This window comes from Puma concolor, chromosome D4 (genome assembly GCF_028749965.1).
Source record: "Puma concolor isolate L17-30 chromosome D4, mPumCon1.1.hap2, whole genome shotgun sequence".
In the NCBI taxonomy this organism is placed as follows: Eukaryota; Metazoa; Chordata; class Mammalia; order Carnivora; family Felidae; genus Puma; species Puma concolor.
This window is the reverse complement of record NC_141679.1, coordinates 72,074,883-72,098,762: the sequence shown is the minus strand read 5'-3', so window position 1 is coordinate 72,098,762 and position 23,880 is coordinate 72,074,883. Positions and strand designations below refer to the sequence as shown.

Sequence of the window (23,880 nt, the reverse complement as noted above, 5' to 3'; positions counted from 1 at the left end):
GTCATTAAAACTATTCTCATTCGTGCTTGATAGGTTTTCCAAAGGTCTATTAGCCGTTACCTTTATTTGTTCACTGAAAGGGCATTTATAGAAATCAACCATTTCTCTCTTGAAAAATTGGCTCTGATCAATAATCTTTATTCTTTTTTTTCAACCAAACAAGTGAAGTTTATTGTATTAGTTAGCTTGGTTAGCAGTTAACTTGCCATCTGTGGTTAACAGATTATTTTGTATGGAAAATTAGTTGCTTTATTCTTTCAACCAGCATTATTCTCCATGGCCCGAAAATTAAATTTCTTTTTTGTTTTTGTTTTGGTGAACTATCCAGGACACATTCTCTCCTAATCTTCTCATATGTGTGTCAGCTGCTGGTTCTTATCCAAAAGTGGAATTCATTTAACTAAGCACTGCCAGGGCCTTTTTTGTGGGATTCCCCCCTCCCTCCCATTTCTGGAGACTTCTATTCCTTCTGAATGTCCCTGTCTGGGAAAGATTATCTTGGCAAAGGAGGGGGACATTGGGAAATAAGAGAGGGCAGCTCTCAGTTGCCAAGCAAAGTAGTGCCTCACTGACTTCAGAGAAATGTGAGTGGGGCTGGTGGGAAGCTCAGAGAGTCCCGCAGTTTTTAAGAAGTGTAAGTGATCTCATTCTTTTCCTTAAATGACTTCAATCCCATGAAGCAAAAGGGATGCCTGACAGCCTGACTTTCAAGCTCTTTGTATGGAGCCATGGATACACAGATATGAGGTCCAACAATAGCAATGTGTGATTCGGGGGCACACAAGTGATACTACTGAGCCCTCAAAAATGAGTCACTTGATGGATTTGTCCAGTTTGCTGGGCTTTGTTACTATTGCACATTACACAGTTGTCCTAAAGAGCAGAGTGGTCTTCAAATGGTATGCACCAGGGGGCAACCCAGTTGCTAAAAAATTAAAATACTTCAAGGATCTTCTGGGTCTTCCCTAGATCCACTAACTAAAGTGTTATTCATCTGGCAAGATGGGAGGGGGGGGCGGGGAGCTTCCTTGGATGGTTACCTTTCTAAGCTATCAGTGCCTGGGCCATATCAGTTGGTAAATATTTTAATGATCACTCCTAATAACCAATCTTCTTTCCAGTTTTTAATCCTGACAACACATTCATTCTTTTATTCATTTATTCAACAAATACTTAACTGCTGACCCGCTAAATGCAAAGCACTGCTGTTGATGCCTGAGAAAACACTAGTGAATATGATGGCGAGGTCCCTAATCCAGTGGTGTTTACATTTGAGTAGAGACAACAATCAACATGAACACAAAGACGTAGATGCAATCACTTAGTAATGATGGGTGCTATGAAGGTGGTACAAACGTAACGACAAAATACAGTAGTCCCCACCCCTATTTGTGGTTTCCCTTTCTGCAGTTTCTGTTACCATGTCAACCGCTGCTGGGAAACAGATGCTCCTCCTTCTGACGAAGCATCAGGTGGTCAGTAGCAGCCTAACTCTACATCACCAGGCGTTCATGTCCTTTGGTCTCATCTAGTGGGCATGTTAGCACCTCACATCATCTAAGAGGAAGTGTGAGTCAGCACAATAAGATATTTTATGAGAGAGACCATATTACCATCACTTTATTATAGTATGTTGTCATAACTTCTATTTTATTATTAGCTGCTGTTGTTAATCTCTTACTGTGCCTGATTTATAAATTCAACTTTATCATAGGTATGTATGTAGGAAAAAACGTTATTTACAGGGTTCGGTACCATCCCTGTCTCAGGCATCCACTGGGGGTCTTGGAATGTATCCCCTGTGGATAAGGGGGGGCCAGTGTAACTGCCAAGGAGGAGTTCCTTAGGTGGAGGGGTCAGGAAAAGCCTTCCTGAGGGGAAGTGTTAGCTGAGACATTAATGTCTCATCTTCTAATGTCTGCTGGGCTCCATAGTGTGTCTAAGAGTTTTCAGGCTGCCAGCTGGGGCTCTACTCCACACACATCCAAAATCCTGGCTTAGGCATCTCAATGGCAACGGTAGCAGTGGAAGAAAGGGAACACGTTTTTCCAGATTCTTCCTATGTCACATTTGCTAGCATCGCTGGCTAAAGGAATTCACATGGACAAACCCAGAGACCAATAGGGGAAGTGCCATGAGGGTAAATAGCAAAGGAGGGGATAGAGTCAGAGGTGAAGAAATGGGGTCATTCGTGTAGTCAGTCAACCATACATTCTTCTGTGAAGTTTTCTATTTTAGCCGACTATTTAAATTTTTAAAAACATACTGTTTTTCTCTCCATTTGTGTAGCAAATGTCCTTATAGTTGTGGATGCAGTATCTTAGTATCTTCTCAAACTTCTTGGAGAATACTAATTAGAATATTTTTCTTAGATTTTCTTAGTTCTGTGAAACATGGCTTTATTCTTAGGGGGTCATTATTTTTTTTTTTAATATGCTCATACCGCTCATTGGTGTGTGGTTTGTCTCAAATGTCTGCTGATGCTTGGGTCTCTGTTCCCTGTTGTGAAGGATTGATTTGATTACCATAAGGTATAGCTGTGAGCTTTTCTGGCCAGCCTTTCCTCCAATGGCCTCTCCCCTGAGTGGGAGAGCAGGCTGCAAATTCGTTACACTTGGAAGGCTTCAATTTAGAGAATAAAAGCAGGAAAATATCCAAAGGAGGATCATTTTACTCTGAGGTGTTAGTATCCACATGGGCAACCTTGATTCTATCCATATTTAGAAATGGCTATTTTAGAGAATAGCCTCTCATTTCTGTTGAGGGTTCAATGCTGGTCTACCCAACCTTCTGCATGGCCGGGGGCCTGGGAAAGGAGGGAATGGCTGAGGGCAGCAGCTGTTGCCATGACAGAAAGAGATTTCTATTTTTCTTTGCCTTTTGATTCTTTATACCTACCTCTGCCTAATCAGAGCCTCTCAAGGGGTTGGCCAAGGAGAATGGCTTCTCTCCTCACTGCATCATTCTCTTGTTTCTTGTGCTCTGTTGCCTGTCAACATCTGCTTTCCATCTTCCATAAGTTTATCAAATCTGTATTCTACTGAGGCTCTGGATAGTGAGACAAACACACGTTTCGTCATCCATCTTGAACTGGAAGCTCATCTAGACATTGACAGCCTCTCCATAAACCCTTCCCAAATTAAGATTACCAAACATTAAATCCTCAAGTTAAGGAAGAGAAGTAAATTGATTTATATTAATATTATTCACTTTCTATCACTTCTAGCACCTTATCGTTCAATTTTTCCTTTGTAGCCAAAAAAAAAAAAAAAGATATCAATCATAAAGATATCATTTCAAAAGGCACATACTCCTAAAACCCACTCTTGGCTGCCTTTTGGTGCTAGCCATTCCAGAAGCAGATTGTCCAAAGCAATTTCGGGCTCAATGTGACTTCAACTAAACAATCTTTCCCTTAAAACTGTTCATTGGCTCTTAGAAACTGCTTTAATCTGTCTGGGGAAGACACATTGAGACATACATGAGGACTGTTTTGAAATCTCTCTGTTGGAAATAAAACCTCAAGTAAAGTAGACCCTTTTGCCCCAACCCTCAACCCTTTCCACTTGCCCCCAGCAAAGAAATTTCCTGGAGATACACTGTTCTTAAGCCAATGATTCTGTCCAAGAGATTTCAGGCTCCCAAGTACTTCGGGCAAATTGTCCACCCTGCACCCTGGCCAGCGGCCAGGGGTTATCCGACAGCACAAACCTCTAGTTTAGTTGCCCCCATATTTGAGGTTTAAGATTTAGGGAGGGTGACCCACTCTTTCAACACTTTGCCTTGAAGTTTTGGTGGGAGGCTTCTTTTTTTTTTCTGGCTTGGAGAAATGAAAATCTTGACTGCATCCATCCAGTGTCATTGTAAATGGTTCTAATCGTGTTCATAATAGCATGCCTTTTTTTTTTTTTTTTTTTTTTGCCCCTAGAACCCTGGAAAACTTATCTCTGGCTGGAATTTTGTTTGACCATTGAATCACGAAAGGCATATAATTATAATTCCTGGAACTTAAATAGAAAACATTTGGGCTTGTTTTGGAATTTATTAACGTCAATGAACCAGGACATGCTGAGGGAAGAAAAGAGCATATATTAAACCAATTAGTCCTTTATGCATGAACATCATAACTGTAACACTGCTGTGGATAATCTCACACCCTCAATATCTTGCAGTGTTTGAACTATTTCCAACCGGAGTCTTCGATTTCCTTTGAGGGTTTGTTTGTTTGTTTGTTTGGTCTACAATAGGTACCAGGTAGAAGTTCTGGAATGAGGCCAAATAATTGACACCAGTATCTCTGGTTGTATATGCTAGTATTAACAATTGTGCATGCCCCAGTGGGCACCAGTGCGAGGGACAAACAGACAAATTTTCTTCTGTAGGGACCAGCAAGGATCCAGGGGCGCCGCATGGAATCTTGGACACCCTTTTCTTCCTTTCATGAGGCCACAGTCCCTCTGCCACTTGCTCAGATCCCATCCTGGAAAAGGGCCGAGGATGAGCGAATCCACCTGAGAGCCAGAGAATTTCAAATGAGATGATGGAGCTCCTGAAGGACTGTTTCAATAACGTCAGTGGAGCAAGTTTACTGTAAACCAAAAAAGAGGTTTCCTCTCTACGCGGCAGGTGGGAAAACACGGGGACGCCATAAGAAAGCTTACATTTTCTCTGTACCGTGGCGTGAATCAACCTGTGACTGTGATAGGATATGTATTCAGTGACCTCTTTCTCCAGACTGAGGTACAAACGTGTTCACGTTTCTTATTTTTCCAGTTACGAAATCAAACCCCCACAAATTCTTCCTCTCGAGTTCTCTGCTCCTGCATCCTCAACTGTCCAAGGGGGCCAGCTCTGCCTTAGCGTTCCAGAGGAGAGAGGGAACTGGATGAATCAGCCCATCGGTCGTACTGCTGTAATTGATGCTGTTCCCTGTTGCAGTGATGTCTTTCCTAGTCCAAGTCTATCCCTGGGTTGGGACCTTTGCACGGGCCACTAGTGGGTCCAGGGGTGCTTTTCACTTCACCCTCATGCTGTTCTAGAACCAGCCTCCCCTACCAAATGTCATACCCCTACGTTGGGCTCCAATACCATCCCACACTTCCCCTTTCTTCTGGTGAGTGTTTTTGTGGGGCTTTGTTAGTCTTGTCAGCAGAACTTGGTCAGACCATCACAACCCATTCTGAAAAATTCTCCAACTTTGAATCTCAGCACAAGGAACTGAGTTTCCTCCAGGAAACTGTTGGCTTCCTGAAAATTAGTCTATCCTGCCTTCAGGGTATATGAAGGGAGCAGTTTCTGGAAAAAGCAAACTCCGTGTGGTAACAAAGGTTCTCCTTTGCCCTTCAGCCATGAAATGAATAACCTCATTCTATGTTTGTTTAAGCTGGGCACCTCAATAATCTCCTGTTTCTGCTATTTTAAATTCATCTCAAGAATAGAGGCACATATACAATGATTTTCATAGCGCTGTTTAAAGTGTGCAAATAATGCAACCTGTGTAACAAGTCAAATACTGCCTACGTGATCGTTTGTTAAAATATCACTTCTTATTTTCCTTCTGCTGCTGGAAAACTCAAGAGATATTTAAGATAGTTTTCCTCTCTGGATTCTGTTCCCAGTTTTAAGGCCTTTGTTTCCTTTGCCACGGATGTTTTTGCAGTGCTCCTTGACCAACCCCCCCAGCAGAGAGGCGTGCGTACAAAAACAGTCCACTCTGTGATAGAGGGACTCAGGACAGGGCCTACTAGTGCTGAAATTCTAGGGTATTCTAGAATTCTAGGGTTCCATGCCTGGAACATGGTTTACAAGGAGCCATAGAGGCCCTAGTAGACATGTCTCAGTGGCTCCATGGACCTCTCATCACATAGACAGGGTCATCGCTGCAGAAGGACCAGAGTGAGGCACTCGTAATTGTGGGGCCTAAGTCAGGGCCCCCTCCTGCCCAGGTCTATGGCTGCTACTGGTCTCTGCTGCAGAGTATTCATAATGAATGAGACTCACTGGTGCCAGTTGATAGATTACATTGTTTTGTGCCAAGCTTGAGATTTTCCTTGCTGAGAAGCCCTTTTGTGGTGTTTGTGAAAAATTGCCAAATCGGCTTTGAGAACTTCTCCAAGGGTGAGCAAAGATATGAAATCCTTGACAATGGGAAGAGCTATGGTTTAGCAAACTTCAATTGGGACACTTTCCCTTTCTCATTTCCAGCGCGTTGGAGGCATAGACCTCCAGGAATGTTCTTCATCAGAGCTGTGGGAAACACTTGATTCCTTCAGTGCTGAGAATCCCGGTTGCGTCTGTGATAGAAATCAGGGACACGCTACGGGTTGTAAATTGTAAGGACGACAGAAAATTGTCCTCCTGCTCCTTCTCCTTCCTCTTTCCTTGTCTGTTCTCAGCATTTGTGACACTTGGAGGACTCCAAAAGCCTGGGAAAATGTGCAACCCCTATGACCAGGGATCAGTAGTAGCTTTCTTGCAGGGAAGAAGATTTAACTGATGAGCTAAATGTGTGCTGTTCGTGGCCCATAGAGACAAGGTGAAACAGGGAGTTTCCATCTCATTTCTTTGGTAGTCAGCTAAGGTGGAATTTGAAGAGTGTGTTCTTTCCCCTGAACTTCAGGTTGGTCCCGGACCAACCAAAAGGATTGATTTAGTTACCAGGATTTATGCCATATCTACTAGCGCCAGTGAGGGAGGTGTTCGACATAAAAGGCGAACGGGTCATGGTTCTTTAACAAGGGGATTGTGTCCACAAAAATAAGCCCAATAATAAGGAATATTTCCAAATTGAAGAGTTCAGGAAGTCAGTGAAGTCAGGCTTCGAATTCAAGGAAGTGATTTCAGCATACCATTTAACCCTTTAATGCCTTTCCCTGTTCTGTATTTTGATTGAGTCCAACAAAAAAATCCGGCGACAGGAAACATGGTATTCGCAATGGAAACTATCATCTACAAGTTAGAAACTTTGAGGATATTTTTGGAAGACAGGAGTAGGTGAATCTGGGTTGATGACTCATGATGGAAGACTGTTTAAGAAGCAGTTAGAAAAGGTCTTCATCTAGCAGAATTCTGTAGACCCCTTTAATCCAGAATGGCAGAGCTGAAGATGACAGTGGTTTAGCAGATGCTGTAAAGCTCCACTCAGATCTCGTTTCCCAGGCCCAGAAACCCAGCCTCCAGCTGCTACCCATCACCCTTCTCATGGGGACTTTCCTCCAATGACAGGAGCTGCCTCATATGGGGTTGCCTGAAAGATTACCTGCTACAACCTCCTTCCCCCTGCCCTTACCCTGGGGTGGCTCCTGGCCAAAGGGACAAAAGCACAGGCACAACAGTTCAGTCTCTTTTGCTTTTGGGGAGGACCAGCTCTGTGGTAAAATTCATGCTCGTGACTGCCCAGTGCGGTCAAGCTGAGCCACACTTCAGCTGAAACCACCCCTTTGCCCAACTCTTTTGTTGCCCAATCCTGCTTCCCTCCCTCCCTGAGGATTTCCCCTGAGAACACTCCCTCAGTAAATCACCAGCACAGGCATCTTCACCTCAGCCTTGGCTTCTAGGGAACCTGACTTAAAACACAGGGACCTAGGAGCATATACTCTAAGGATGGGATTCTAAACTCAGATCACTCACAGATAGCAACAAGGACCACATCACCTGGGGTAAGTAGAGTATCGGTAGCCCTTGGTATGGTTGCAGCGAAGTCGCTAATAAATTTATTTGTGGTGAGCAGGTAGAAGTAAATACACTGTCCAATGTCTTGGCCTCGTAGCACTCATTGTTATTTGGAATTGGCTTGTTTAAGTCTTTATTTTCATGTTTTTGTTTGTTCTCCGCTAGAATGAAAAATCCACCACATCCCAGGCCTCATCCGTCTTCTTCACTCATGTTTCCCCAATACCTACAACAGCGCCTAGCATTTAGTAGCTATTAAGTGACTATTGGTTAAATGAATGAAAAAAAAAAAAAAGATTCATAGATGGGTTGGAAGAAGGAAGAAGAAATGACTAGAAAGGAGATTGGTTATTAGGTGTGAGGGTCAACATATTTACTGATACGGGGGCTCCTGGGTGGCACAGTAGGTTGGGCGTCCAACTTCGGTTCAGGTCATGATCTTGCAGTTCACGAGTTCGAGCCCCACATCAGGCTCTGTGCTGACAGCTCAGACCCTGTATCCTGCTTCAGATTCCATATCTCCCTCTCTATCTGTCCCTCCCTAGCTCATGCTCTGTCTCTCTCTCTTTCTCTCAGAAATAAATAAACATTAAAAAAGAATTTAAAATTTTTTTTTTCAACGTTTATTTATTTTGGGGACAGAGAGAGACAGAGCATGAACGGGCGAGGGGCAGAGAGAGAGGGAGACACAGAATCGGAAACAGGCTCCAGGCTCTGAGCCGTCAGCCCAGAGCCCGACGCGGGGCTCGAACCCACGGACCGTGAGATCGTGACCTGGCTGAAGTCGGACGCTTAACCGACTGCGCCACCCAGGCGCCCCTAAAAAAGAATTTTAAAAAAATGTACTGATATGGCCCAGGCCCTGACAGTAGATAAATCACCATCCATAAGGCCTTGAGTCCTCCTCTTGCCAGCTGATAACACTTTAGTTAGTAGACCTAGGGAAATAGTCTCTATGTAGCTTCTCGAGGGTTTAGCCAAGAAAAATGATTTCTACCTCCACTATATCGTTCTTTTGTTTCCTGTGTTCTGTGTTCCGTCAGCATGGCTCCATCTACTAATTTTATCTTCCAGAAATGTATCAAAATCTCCAGTTCCCTGAGGCCCCAAGTGGTGAGGCAAACACATGTGCGGCCTCTCCTATCTTGAACTGGAAGCTCATCAAAACACTTAAAATTCCACAATAATTACACTTAATGTAATTATTAACATGTTAGGGCTCAGGTCTGCCATTTTATTTTATTTTATTTGTTTATCATTTTTTTTGAGAGAGAGAGAAAGACAGGGAGAGAGAGCACGCACATGCAGGGGAGGGGCAGAGGGAGAGGGAGAGAGAGAGTCTCAAGCAGCTGACTCGTGGCTCCATCTCATGACTGTGAGATCAAGACCTGAGCTGAAAGTAAGAGTCAGATGCTTAACCAACTGAGCCACCCAGGCGCCCCCAGTCTGCCATTTTATTTGTTGCTTTTTGTTTGTTTCTCTGTTTTCTTTTTTCCTGACTTCCCATGGGCTAATTGAAGTTTCTAAAATTTTGTTTTGATTTATCTATAATGTTCTTAAGCATCTCTGTTTGTATAGTATTGTTATGGTTGCTCTAGGTATTACATGTGCACAAAGCTGTCATAGACTATGGGCACCAACATTCGGCCAGTTCAAGTGAAGAGTGGAAGCTTTGGCTTCCTCTCCATCCCTTTAGCCTCCTCTGTTTATAATATAATTGCGTTCAATGCTTCCTCCACACACATTCAGAATCCAGTGGGGTTGGACTCAGACTTTTCTGACACTACTTGGGTAGGGTTTGAGTATCTCATTATGATCTGGTGAGGGTGGGAGTTCAGGTCCCCACTTGGCCTTTGCTGGCCTGGGTAGGGGTGAGGTCAGTTTTTCTGCCATGGTTGGCTGAAGTAGAGCCATTGCTGTTTAAACATTTTCTGTCTTGCTAGGCTGCCCTTTTCTTGGTCCTTTGGTTAAAGAGAACATACTTTACTTATGGCTTTCTTTGTTTTTTGTTTAGGTATCTGTCCATTGGTGTTTCTGGTTTGCCAGCTTTCTCCGCTCCATGTTTGAGATAGTTGAGGCAAAAGGAAAATCTAGGGAACTCACCATGTGTCAGACCTTGGGTCTGTCCTTTTTTTTTTTTTTAATTTTTTTAATGTTTATTTACTTTTGAGAGAGAGAGAGAGAGTGTAGGGGAGGGGCAGAGAGAGAGGGAGACACAGAATCTGAAGCAGGCTCCAGGCTCTGAGCTGTCAGCCCAGAGCCCGACATGGGGCTTGAACTCATGAGCTATGAGATCATGACCTGAGCTAAAGTCAGACACTTAACCCACTGAGCCACCCAGGCACCCGGGTCTGTCTTTTTTCTTTTCTTTTTTTTTTCTTTAGCCAATCTGCCATCTCCCTATTATAATCTCTCTAAATTTGTTTTATACATGATGTTCATGAGCTTTGGTTGTATTTAGTGGGAGGCACACAGAAAAGCATATCTACTCTATCTTCCTGGAAGTAGAAGTCTGCCGTATAGATTTTTATAACCTTTGGATGTTGACCTAAGCAAATATATTACCTATTAAAAATAATTAAATAAGAATAAAAATAACGCCATGGAAACAGTAAAATGTGGATTGGATCCTTTAAATAAGTAACGTAATAAATTAAGAAATCGATTAAGCAGGGCACATGGGTGACTCAGTTGGTTAACTGTCCAACTCTTGGTTTCGGCCCAGGTCATGATCTCATGGTTTGTAGGTTCAAGCCCTGTGTTAGGCTCGGCACTGACAGTGTGGAGCCTGGTTGGGGTTCTCTCTCCCTTTCTCTCTTTCCCTTTGCCCTGCGAACTCACTGGCTCACTGTCTCTCTCAAAATAATAAACTTTAGGGGCTCAGTCGGTTGAGTGTCTGACTTTGGCTCAGGTCATGATCTCGCACTTGACAATTCACAAAATGACAAAGAGAAGGTTTTAAAGAGATCTGAAAGGGGCGCCTGGGTGGCGCAGTCGGTTAAGCGTCCGACTTCAGCCAGGTCACGATCTCGCGGTCCGTGAGTTCGAGCCCTGCGTCGGACTCTGGGCTGACGGCTCAGAGCCTGGAGCCTGTTTCCGATTCTGTGTCTCCCTCTCTCTCTGCCCCTCCCCTGTTCATGCTCTGTCTCTCTCTGTCCCAAAAATAAATAAACGTTGAAAAAAAAAATTAAAAAAAAAAAAAAAAAAGAGATCTGAAAAAGTCCATAAAAGCTCTGGAATTAAAAAGAAAATCAAAGTAATGCAAGGGGACAAATTTTCTCCCTTATCAAACAGGCTAACTATTAAAATTCGATGGCACTCTAAGTTAGCCAGAGTGTGAGAAATGGGTACCTTCACACATTGCTCTTGGTTGTGCGAACTGCTGCAACGTTTTTGGAGGATAATTTTACAACATACGTTAAGATTCCTAAAAACGTTTACTGGGTCTGACCCAATTTTTTCAATTTTATTACTTTATCCTTAGGAAATAGGAAAAAGATACGAGCAATGATTCAGTTTTCGTATGGTTCATGGCAGCCTTCCATATAATGGTAAAAATTAGACACAATTTTAAAGCAAAACCCTTGGAAGCATTTACTGGGCATCAGGCCTTTCCTAAGCCTCGTCTACATATTAACCCATTGAATCCTTCCAAAAACCTATGAATGAAGTGTTACTATCATTCTCATTTTGTAAATGAGGACAATTGAAAGAGGGATTAAGTCAATTGCTGGGATTTGAGTCAGTGCCTGAGTCCATAACTTCTCTGTCACATGAATATAATGGCTTGTTATACAGCCATTAAAATAATGTAAATGTTCGTATTTGAAATGTAAAAATATGTTCCAAATTGATTGTTAATGGAAAACTGGCAAGTTATGAAATAAGGCAATCTTAGCGGAAAAATATAAGTGTAGATTTTCAATTGTTTTTTAATTTTTATTTATATTTCAAGAGAGACAGCATGAGTGGGGAGGGGCAGAGAGAGACTGAGACAGAATCTGAAGCAGGCTCCAGGCTCCGAGCTGTCAGCACAGAGCCCAACGCGGGGCTCAAACTCATGAGATCATGACCTGAGCCAAAGTCAGATGCTTACCTGACTGAGCCACCCAGGTGCCCCAAGTGTAGATTTTTAAAGTGCAGCGTCTAAGTATAAAAGATTCGTGTCAAAGGATTAATGGTTTTTTCCTTTATTTATTTTTATTATTTTTTAAAATATTTTTTTAAGTTTATTTACTGAGAGAACGAGCAGGGGAAGGGCAGAGAAAGATGGGGACAGAGGCTCTGAAGCGGGCTCTGTGCCAACAGCGGAGAGCCAGCAGAGATCAATGCGGAGCTTGAACTCCTAAACCGCGAGATCATGACCTGAGCTGAAGTTGGTCGCCTAACTGACTGAGCCACCAAGATGTCCCAATGGTTTTTCCTTTAGAGCTGTGGTGCCTTGGACTCATTTTGTTGTTGTATTATAGATACAATGATTTACCCAGTAATGATAAGTTGTGGTCAAATGCCAAATAAATTCACACTTACTGCTAGAGGTCTTTCCAAAGAAAAAGTGAATTTTCTCTAAATTTCTGTAACATTGGGTGAATGGATGCATACTCCCTTCCAAAATTGTCTTAAGTATTTTAAAATTAAAAATTATGTTTTCAGGGGCGCCTGGGTGGCTCAGTCGGTTAAGCGTCCAACTTCAGCTCAGGTCACGATCTCGCGGTCCGTGGGTTCGAGCCCCGCGTCGGGCTCTGGGCTGATGGCTCAGAGCCTGGAGCCTGCTTCCGATTCTGTGTCTCCCTCTCTCTCTGCCCCTCCCCCATTCATGCTCTGTCTCTCTGTGTCTCAAAAATAAATAAATGTTAAAAAAATTATGTTTTCATAAAGCTCTACAAAACTGATCTCATAATTGGAAACTGGGTTTGTCAGCCATAGAAACTGAGTAAATATGTTTTCCTTACTGTATTAGAGGCTTATTATTTAAAATTATCTTGGGGATCCTGGGTGGCTCACTAAGTTCAGCATCCAACTCTTGATTATAGCTCAGGTCATGGTCCCGGGGTCATGGGACTGAGTCCTGCAATGGGCTCCATGCTGAGCATGGGGTCTGCTTGGGATTCTCTCTCTCTCTCTCTCTCTCTCCCTCTCTCCCCCTCCCTGCTCTCTTTCTCTAAAAAATAAAATAAAATAATCTTAAAAATTGTGACTCCTCAGGCATTTCCTGGTTTTCTTTGCCTTCTTAGAAACTGAATTTATTTGTGGTTCTTTGCTGTCTCAACGTCTCTCCTCTGTAAGTGCTTCTCTCCTTCTTCATTGTTTTTATTCCTCACTGTCTGTCACTTCTAAGAGACCTTAGGGAATGGAATGAAATCAGGGCAATTCTTTTTTGAGGCTGCCATAAACAAAGCAACCCAAGAGGAGTGATACCGGACGGATGATCTTGAGAGTCTCCTGGGAAGGCGATTTAAGTCACTTACATGAGTAAAGATAAAATGAACGAATACACGACACTCATGGACTCTCTCAAGATCCTTAAATATAATGCATCCCAGTGAGTGAAAAAAACCAAGGTAGCAAAACTGGAGTTGACGTTAAATCGCCTGTTGGGTCCCTACTTGTGTGAAGCGTCAACTGAAACAAGATGGAGCCTTCTACTAACCACCACGGGGCCAACACTGCTAAAAACGAAAGTCAGAAATTAGTGTCATGCCAACACTTCTAATTTTAATCATAGCTCTGAATAGTTAAGAGCACACCCAGAAAATGACAGTGTATATCTAAGTCTGGGGTTTTTTGTGGTTAACATCTCCCTGACCCAACCTTAGATAGTGCAGGTGGTTCCTCTTCTTATGGGCACAATTCTAAATATGGTGTATACTTTCCAGACGCTGTGGTTTGAGAGAAGAGTAATGATGGCTTCTTGTGTAATTACAGGTATGATGATGCAGCTTATAAGGAAAATATCCTTTGTGAATCTCTTAGTGTTTAATTAAGAGGGACTCCGTAAGGAAGACACGTAAAGGTTTAGAAGTTGTGTAATTATTTTCCTTCACCTGCAGTTTGTTTGATATTGGAGATGACATGCTCTTTCAGAAGGCAAGGCAACCATCTAGACACGTATTTTTTGTTACTTATAATGATAAGAAATGCACTGGCAAAGACATTTTGTTTTTTAACCAGACGCTCTTGCCTGTGAGTCTCTGTTACTGGTGTAGCTTCTGAGCCTTCGTATATATAATGACTCAGTACTGAAAACTACGTGTTTCTACGGTCATCTATACCAAAGTAAAGGTTCATAAGTGCATGTATCTTGGTGAGTGTGCTACTTAAATCGACCTGAAACAAATACAAGAATGGTGACCTGAAATGCATGTGCTGTAAAGATTTGAACGTGCAAGGTCAGGCCAACCCTCCTCACGAGGAGGTGGGCTGTGGTTGAAGACATGAGTTGAGTACAGCATCAAGTGCCCTCCTCCGGGATCCCCACAGAGTGATGCACAGACCACGTTAAAAAAGGAAACACCCACATCGGTGCTGCAAATCAGGGATGGGTAACAGCTACCTTCAAAATACTGGTGAATTTCTGCCAGTCGTAATGGGAATGGGGGAGGCTGTTGGAAACTCTTAAAACAGGCCAGATCTGCCCTCTCGAGAATGAGTTTCTGAGTCAGCAGTACCAGGACACTAAGTGTGCACTCATTCTGGAGGGGCTCTGGGTCTCCACCCTGACACAAGAGGCAATACCAAGCTGTGAAGTGGTTTTCGGCTTTGCTCCTAGATCAGATCAGCCCCAGAGACAGAGCAGAGAGGGAGGGGAGGAGGATTTAAAGCTCTTTTCTAACAGGTAGTTAGAAATATGAGCATGAAGCTGCGGAGAGAGGATTGAGCTAAAGATAAAAATTTCAGCGTATTGTGGTATTTTTAGCCTTGCATGAGACGTCCGGATGAGATCACTAGAGGAGAAGATAGATAAGAGAGAGACGCTGCCCAAGGATTGGGCGGAGGCGTGTTCCAATATTCAGAGGCTGGGAAAAGACGGAGGAAAGGCAAAAACAACATAGGAGATTAAGGAGGAGCAGGTAATTTCTGAGCTATTAAAATGATTCCAGAAAGGCTTCTTGGTCAAAATGGTAGGCCTGAGCCTTTTCCTTTCACCCCAAGATTTCACTGATGTGACAGTAAAAGTATGTGAATAAGAATAAATGTATATACATGCTGAGACCAACCTAAGTGCCATCATTTTGAATATTCGGAAAGCAGAAGGTATCTAACGTTCTTATTCGTGAATAACGCAGGCACAGGAAACCGCAAAGTGCAGCCTGCAGTACACGAGGGCCAGCTGTCAGGAGAGGTGGGAAGTGATTTCACCAGAGTAGACAGAGAGTCCGGGCTCTGAGTCAGCAGATACGGAGAGCAGGGATGGGCTGTGGGTTGTCTATCTGGGTGGTTGACGCGAGGCTCGCACATAGAACAGGTGGACTGAGAGGCTTTGCCACCAGCTGGAGCCCCCGGAAATGCTTTCTGAATGGACTGGAAGATTTGCCTGGTAGGGAAGCAGAGTAGAATATGGGAAGAATCTCAGACTCTCACCGGGGATAAGAGGGGTGAAGGAAAAACCGCCCCCTCCAGGAGTGAGACATACTGAAGTATTCAATCCACAGAGTAGAGGCTTTTCATCATTTTGGCAACTGTGGGAGTGCTCACTCGGCCTGCTTCTGCTCTCCCCACGAACCACATACTCAGAGCCCATAGGTGCAGCCATCCCATTGAAGAGAGGCCTGCTGCATAAACAGACCAACAAATCAGCAGAAGCCCACTCCCGCTCCCCATATGAATCAAAGCAACTCTTATTTGTAATTCTCTATGTTGAATCAGTGACATTTGTGGAAAACAAAAGCATGAGAGAAGAGAGGCAGAAGAAAGGAAGAAAAAAAATAACAGAAGAGAACTTAAAAACTTGGTGATATTTTAAATGATATATTATTTATAAAAAAATGCATATTAAAATGCATTATAACATTAAAATTGAATATCATTTCTTTAGCAATGCATATTTACATAATCACATTATTATATTGTTCCTTTTCTTCATGATTAGAACCAACCTATTGTCAATACTCAAATCTTAATGTGTTGCAGAACCAAATGCAAATATAGAAACAGGGGTATAGCTGACAGCATGCAGCAATATAAATATATATATTTAAAAATTTTTTTAACATTTATTTATTTTTGAGAGACAGAGAGAGAGCATGAGCAGGGGAGGGGCAGAGAGAGAGGGAGGGAGACACAGAATCCAAAGCAGGCTCCAGGCTCCGAGCTATCAGCACAGAGCCCGACGCGGGGCTTTAACTCACAAACAAGGAGATCATGACCTGAGCCGAAGTTGGACACTTCACCAACTGAGCCATCCAGGCGTCCCTGTGTAAGTATATTTTTAAAAATATAACGATAAGAGGGGCGCCTGGGTGGCTCAGTCAGTTGAGCGACTGACTTTGGTTCAGGTCATGATCTCACAGTTTGTGAGTTCAAGCCCCGCGTCGGGCTCTGGGCTGACAGCTCAGAGCCTGGAGCCTGCTTTGGATTCTGTGTCTCCCTCTCTCTCTCTTTCTCTCTGCCCCTCCCCCACTCATGCTCTGTCTCGCTCTGTCTCAGAAATAAATAAACATAAAATTTTTTTTACAAATATAATAATAAGCAATATAAGTGATAAGAAGTTAATTAACATATCTCAGAAATTCGAGAGGAGTTTGAATAAAAGTACTCTGAACTGCCCATCGTTTAGGAAGGGAGCTATTACATAGCTTTTCTAATTGATCAATTCAGAAGAATATTTGTTATAAAGTAAGTGTATTTATTAGAATTGCAGTGATAATCACCAGAAGAACTGAAACCAGAAATGGGTAAAGTGGTTTGCACTTAAACTAGGACTAGAGATGAATTGGATGAAGGGATATTTAAATTTATTTGTACCCTTCTTAGGAGTGTTAAAAAAAACAGGTGTGCGTATTGCTATTATTAATAAGTAACCATTATTTTATTTTACTTTTAATATTTAAAGTTTATTTTGAGAGAGAGAGGGAGAGAGAAAGCAGGGGAGGGGCAGAGAGAGAGCGAGAAAGAATCTGAAGCAGGCCCTGCACTGACAGCACGGAGCCCAATGCGGGACTTGAATTCATGAACCATGAGATCGTGACCTAAGCCAAAACAAAGAGTTGGAGGCTTAACCAACTAAGCCACCTGGGCGCCCCAAGCATTATTTTAAAATAAACCGACCAGGATCATAGAGGAAGAAACTCCTAAGTTTTTGAAACTATCATAATGCTAATACCAAATTCTAACAAAGAAGAAAATGGTAAACTTTTAATTTTATGAATTTATAAATATGGATGCAAATAAATGTTAATAAAACAGGTTTGGTAGTAAATTAAAAGTTTAATGTGACACATCCAAAGAGAGTTTATTCCCAGAACATAAGGATATTTCAACATTTGGAAATCAATTCATATATTTCTACTTATTAACAGATTAATGAAGGAAAAAGCCACAATTATCTCAAAAGACTGAAAATTCACCCTTCTTTCCTGTTTAATAAATTCTTATAGTAAAAGACAAATAGAAGTATGTATTTTTGACATGATAAAAGTGGTTAAAATGTGTATGACAAATTTTAGCTCCTTAATATTTAAAGTGCTTTTTACAAAGCAATAAGAAAAAAGATACACCAAATAGAAAAATAATAGGAGAAGGCAAATCACAGAGTAAATCAATTGTCCCCAAAACATTAAAAATATATTCAATCTTATCTCATTTAAAGAAATATAAGCATAAGCTACAAAATAGAATTTTAAGCTATTATACTGGCAAGTATTAAAATGCTCAGTATTGGAGAATTTGAAAGAAACAGGCTCATCTCTCATCTAGTTGGAAGATGTGTATATTGATAAATTAATTCTGGAAGATAATTTGTCAACATATTCAAAAGTATTAAAAGGGTATAGATAATCTTTGTTCTAGAAATTACATTTCTAGAAGTTGTATCTAAAGAAATCACTTGAAATAGATATTTACAAAATTTAGCAAGAAGATTAATAATCAAAATATTGTATTTACAATGAAAAATAAAAATAAATGTCCAACAATGGAGTAATAGTTAAATATTATAGGTCCGTATGATGGAATATTTTTCAACCACCAAAAATGATGAGGCACATGAATACTTCTTGATATGTTGATGATTCATTCAGTGAAAAAACAAAGCTCAAAAGAATATAACAGTATGATCTGGTTTTCATTTAAAATGATTGTCTATCTCTATCTATCATTTATCTATTTGCCTACCTGCCTATACACTTATCTGAAAACAGCTGGAACTTTATTTATCATGCTGTTAATGTTAGTTACCACTGGTTGGTGTTTTTTCATTTTCCCCATTATTTTACACTATGTGTTGTTATTGCATATTATTGCTTATTTTCTTTTCAAAAGATTATGTATTGCTTGTGCAATAAAGTATTGCTTGTGCAATAAAAAAGTAAATGCTATTTTAAGGTAAAAGCATGTATATATTTTCCCTTTTGTGTAAAGTATGACAACGTTTCAATATTTGTTTTATAAAATGACTCTTGCAAGTCAATTAGAGAAAAGAACAACACAGCAGAAAAACAGGCTATAGATGATTCTCAAAATAAAAACTATGAGTGACCTAGAAACAAGAAAAATTCAACTTCACTAGTAATTTAAAGCATAAAATCAAAAGGAGATCATCTTTTTCTATCACCAAATAGACAAGTCTTCTAAAAAAAATAAGAGAATTAATTCTCTGTGACAGTAAATTTTTAGGGCTACGAGATCTCTTGTACAATGCAGATGGGAACAATATTTCTAGAGAATATGATAATACCTAACAAAAGCCTTAATGTTGTGCATGCCATTTGGCCCAGACATTCCCTTTCTCACAATTTCCATAAAGAGATAATTACGCACACATGCAAATAAGGACGATCATCACAATATTGTTTGTAATAGTGAAAATTAGAAAAACTCAAATGTCCAAAAATAAATTAACTAAATTATGGTAATATTCATAACATGGAACCTTATTCAGAAATTAAATTGGACTTCTAGAAGAATAGCTAATGACATGGAACAAACAGTTTATAATACACTGTAAAGTGGAGAGAAGTGTTCGTTTTCTGCTTCATCACAGAACCAGGGAATATGTTCCTTTGGTGCCACATGCATTACCCCGGTATTCTTGTCACATTTGATATTCGACCACTTAACACAGCTTGTTGGTGCCTGTTCTGACGCTTGATAACAATGGTACTGTGAACGTCTCTCTCTTGTCTCTCCTTATAAATTTATACAGTGATTTTACAATGGGAAAGATCTGTATCTAACAAAGAAAACAGTACTGGTAAATAACGGGTCCATGTTCCTAAGATACAGAACCTGAAGGTGAGCACTAAGGAAATAAGGTAGTGACCTTAACATAACCTGGAAATGCACTTAGAACTGACAAAAAAGTAAACACGCCATTTATTTGACTTTGTGACTGAATCAGCAATCCCCAAATATACTCTTTTTGCTATTCAAGACTTGGAGAGACAATTAATAGTATAAGGGCTATAGGGTGTCCTTAGAAACTACGTACAAATTACAAATCCCGTCCATATAGTAATCAAGATTCAGTTGTTCCCTCTGTACTCATCTGAAGCACCATAGTGTCGTGGTTGAGAGCTCAGCCTCTTTTGGTCATAAACCAGGCTCTGTTGCTCTATGTGTTTGGGTCACTTACATAATCTCGCTTTGCCTGTGTACTCACATAAAGATGGGCATAATGATAGTACGGACATCACAGGGATAGTGTGCTATTAAAGTTACTATACTTAGAGACCTTTGAATATACATGGTAAGCATTCATTAAGTACTAGCTGATGGTATTTTTATTACTACCATTATTATAATGGGATTTTTGCTGATTTTTCAGTTACTGCAAGTATTTAAGAAAATCGCGTGGTTTCCCTAATACTTGCTTGCTTAGTAACTCACTCATTCTCTCACTGTATTTCCCTATATCTCTGCGCTTTGTTTGCTTTGGGATCTTGACTACCAGAGCCCCAAAAAACACACAGAGAATCCATGAGGCTGTAGAGGCCGCGAAGAAGAGTCAGGAAAGTTAAGGGCAGTTATTCAGCGGCAGGGAGGGAAACAGAGAATAGCTCGAAGTGGTGAACAACAGAACCAGAGCTGTGGACACCCGGTTCTGAGACGGGATGCCTGCAGCATGAGCCATACGTTGGGTACTCGGAGTTCCTGTCCTGACTCTGATTTTCTTTGGGGTAGCTTTTCTGATTGGCTTGGCTCCCATGTCTTTCTTTTACAATGAAACTTTCTCAGGGGCGCCTGGGTGGCTCCGTCGGTTAAGCGTCGGACGTGGGCTCAGGTCATGATCTCACGGCTCGTGACTTCGAGCCCCGCGATGGGCTCTGTGCTGGCAGCTCGGGGCCTGGAGCCTGCTTTGGATTCCGTGTCTCCCTCTCTCTCTGCCCCTCCTCTGCTCAGGCTCTCTGCCTTTCTCTCAAAAATAAATAAATAAAATTATATAATAAAACTTTCTCAGCTGAGGAAATGTGAGGACTTCTTTGAAGCTTGCACAACATATATGACACGCACGTGTGAACCATTTAAAGTATGCCATGGATATCCACACAAAAGATCCACACTGGATGCTGGGCCTCTCCAGCTTTTCGGCTTTGTTGTCCTCTTGGCCTTTTGTTATGGACTCGGGCTGCAACCTTATTCTTCAGCTAGCCCTTTGGATGACTGTCTCAATTTTGGACTTACAATCATGACTTTTATCTAAAGCACCTCTCTAGGTCTCAGTCCTGAGCTCTGACTTCTCTGTTATATGAATCAGAATTGTGAATAAGCATGTCCTCACGCTGTCATAGCAATGGAATCTGCTTGGGCCTGAAATGGAAGGAAGGTTGTGATAGAATCTGTAATAGTCAGATGGGCTGGAAGGAAAGGTACATGAGCAGGAAGGAGGGTTTTAAAAAGTAAAATTGATAGAATATCAGGGAGGAAGGAGTGGGTAAAATCCAGGGTAATTTCTGATGCTCTTGTCTAGATTACATGGAGGGACTATGAACAAGAAATGGCAGGTTTTTGCAGCAAAGACAACAAGTTGTTGCATGAAAGAAAATTTGATTTCAGTTGGATTCTTCCAGCAGACAGCTGAAAATTTCCTTTTAAAAATTCATTTCCCTAACTACCAATTAGTTTGAATTAAAGTAAGTTGGTCTACAGTAGATTGTAATTTTCTCTTCCCTGTTTATTTGCTTTCCAGGAGTATTTGGGTTCACATCATTTCAGAAATGAATTCATTTTATTCATGTTGACCTTAGAAAAACATATATCATGGGGGGGGGTCCTCTCAAAAATCTGTGTATCAGGGATCTGAATTCGAGAGGGTTTTTATTTCTTAAACAATCATAAAATGTAATAAGTCAGGGTTAATAGTCCTACAAAAAAGTTGGTAACCAACACTATATTAATGCTATTGCCTGTGGAATTGTTTTCTAGAAGGAAAAAAATATCAAAGTGCACAAAAACATCAAGTTTGAAATAACTTAGAGCCATAAGACCATCTTGAGAAATCTCCTAAACTATGGTTTAGGAGATTTAATGGACTGTGGCAATACATTAGTGGATGACAAATTTGAAATGTGTAGCTTCAGAAGCAAGTACAGAAGAAAATAGTATTACTTTGCAAAAGTTATATACACATTAGTCTACGGTGTTAGTTTAAAAGTTATTATTTCTGCCTGGGTATTCATTGTATATATGAGATGAAAAGAAAAAAAAATAAATAACCAAAACAGGACATAAAGCCCTGCAAAGTGAAAGAAATAAAATGAAAGCAAAGATACAGAGAAAATTTTCAAAGAAAAAGATAAATACAAAAACGTATTTCAGAAAAACTGTAGGAATAAAATAAGCAGATGAAATTTAGGACAAGTGCCCACAAAGGAAAAACTTCCAAAGGAGAAGCAGCATAAAGACAGAAAAGGAAATTAAAAATCACAGTGGGGATATGGCCTTACCGATTTATCATTTTATTCCTTAGAAGCCCTCTATCAGTAAAGTATAACCACAACTCTGGAGAACACAAACAAATATAAAATTATGCACAAATGCAAGAAAGAAATTCAATTAAAAAAACAAAACAAAAACAACTAGCACCCGTCATCTTTGGGTGGGAGACAAAGAATGGTTTTTTCTTCCTAGTGTTCTGTATTTTACCTAAGTGTCTTACAGAAAGATATACTACTTTCATATGGACAGGAGTAAACTCTATTGAAAATGAAGCTCTGTATCACATTTCATATTAAAATTTAATCCAGCAGAGTCTCACTCTGCTGCCAGGCGAGTCAGGAACTGAAGAGGATGCTCTGCTTCCCCGTAAACCATGTCCTAGTCAGCCCTTCCTAGTTGGAGTGGTCTACGGGATGAGCTCTGCACTTTGCTGTTGGTGAGAAACTGACCTCCCCGCTACTGGCGCGTGGTGCTAGCCGCCCCGGTACTCGCGCGTATCCGTCCGCCGTGCTGTCGTCCAGGTGGGAGAAGCGGCTCGGATTCCTGCAGCTCCCAGAGTCTCAGCCAGGCCTGCGGTGCGTCCCCCGTAGCGTCCCCGCGCTCAGACGCCCACTGTTCCCTCCGCTCTCTCGCACATCCGCTGCAGAATTCGGTGAATGCTGGGGAAGCTGGGTCTGTCGGCGGGCAGCTTGCTCCAGCACAGGCGCATCAGGTTGTACAGCTCCAGGGGGCAGTCCTCAGGCCGGGACAGGATGTGGCCGTCGCGCACGTAGTAGATGACCTCCTCATGGGCCATGCCGTAGTAGGGCTGCAGGCCGTAGGAGAAGATCTCCCACAGGACCACGCCGTAGGCCCACACGTCCGACTCGGTGGTGTAGCGGTTGTAGAAGATGGACTCGGGGGGCATCCAGCGGATGGGGATGGCGTCGTTCTCGTTAGCTTTGTAGTAGTCCGCCGAGTAGATGTTCCGGGAGAGGCCGAAGTCGGCGATTTTCACCACCATGTTCTCGCCCACCAGGCAGTTCCTGGTGGCCAGGTCCCGGTGCACGAACTTGCGCTCGGAGAGGTAAGCCATGCCGGCGGCCACCTGCCTGGCGATGCACAGCTGCTCCGCGCAGGAGAGCGGTGGCGGGGCCGGGCTGGCGGCCTGGGCCCTCCCGGACAGGTCGCTGTGACTGAGGCTACACACGGGGTGCGGGGACATGCCGCGGAGGAACTCGTTGAGGTCGCCGTAGGCCATGTATTCAAAGAGCAGGCACATGGGCTTCCCGACGGCACACACGCCTGCAACCGAAATCACGGCCCTCGTTAGGGTGGGTGTCTCAAGTGACACGGGGGAAAGAGCGCTTCCAAAGCACTTGGTGGCCACATCAGAAAATAGGGGCCCCCGTATTCTGTGGACGACATCGCACTCGAACCCTGATCCCATTTGTTTGGGTGTCAACGTCGGCCTATTTACGTTTTAAGATTCAGCTTATCCATCACTCCTGCTAAGTGCCTCCACTGTAGACACTGCCTGTATCAGATTTGCCTTCTATCAGCCTTTAGCGGAGGACCTACCGTCCCGTGACAATCGTCCATTTGTTTGAGGTTTCTCCTCCAACATTTTAGAGCTCTGAAAGCAGAAGTCATGTCTTATTCTTTTTTTAAATCCCACACACCTACCACGTGTGCGGCACAGCAAGTACTCGGTACTTGTTTGCCGAGTGAATTTACAAATGGCGCTTGCTTTGAGCATGTAAACTACTTGCTCTTCCCGCTCTTTCCATGGGGAAGGATGGTAAAGAAGATGTATGAGATTTGGAAAGGATAACACAATCCAAAATCTTAGGTAAAGTGCTCAGTAAAATTTTTCAAACTTAGCTTTTCAAACTTAGCTTTTCAAACTTAGCTTTTCAAAATTTTTCAAAACTTAGCTTTTAGGATGTTCATTCTAGAAAGAAAAAAAATGTTAACATAAATGGAGTCTCAGGGTTAGTGCCAGGAGGACATTTGCAAAACTTAAATTCTTGCTGTATTTGAGAGGGAAATAGGACACCTTGAAATATTAGGTCATTTGGGTGCAATTTCACATCACTGTAAAAATAGATTATTAGACCTATTATTCTTTTTTTC

At 42.0% G+C, this 23,880-nt stretch overlaps 1 protein-coding gene and 1 long non-coding RNA gene across 4 annotated transcripts in view; one reads left to right on the top strand and one right to left on the bottom strand.

The window, feature by feature from the left end:
- The window catches only part of LOC147574990 (uncharacterized), a 137,823-nt gene that overhangs the window by 12,677 nt on the left and 101,266 nt on the right, over window positions 1-23,880 (top strand). The window lies entirely within an intron of this gene.
- Window positions 17,078-23,880, bottom strand: part of MUSK (muscle associated receptor tyrosine kinase) — a 97,805-nt gene continuing 91,002 nt past the window's right edge. For all 3 annotated transcript variants that reach the window (XM_086683696.1, XM_025926377.2, XM_086683695.1), the window contains one exon: window positions 17,078-23,049. In XM_086683696.1, coding sequence (XP_086539822.1) covers window positions 22,367-23,049 — 683 coding nt within the window. In that variant the 3' untranslated portion in view covers window positions 17,078-22,366. The remainder of the gene's footprint in view (window positions 23,050-23,880) is intronic.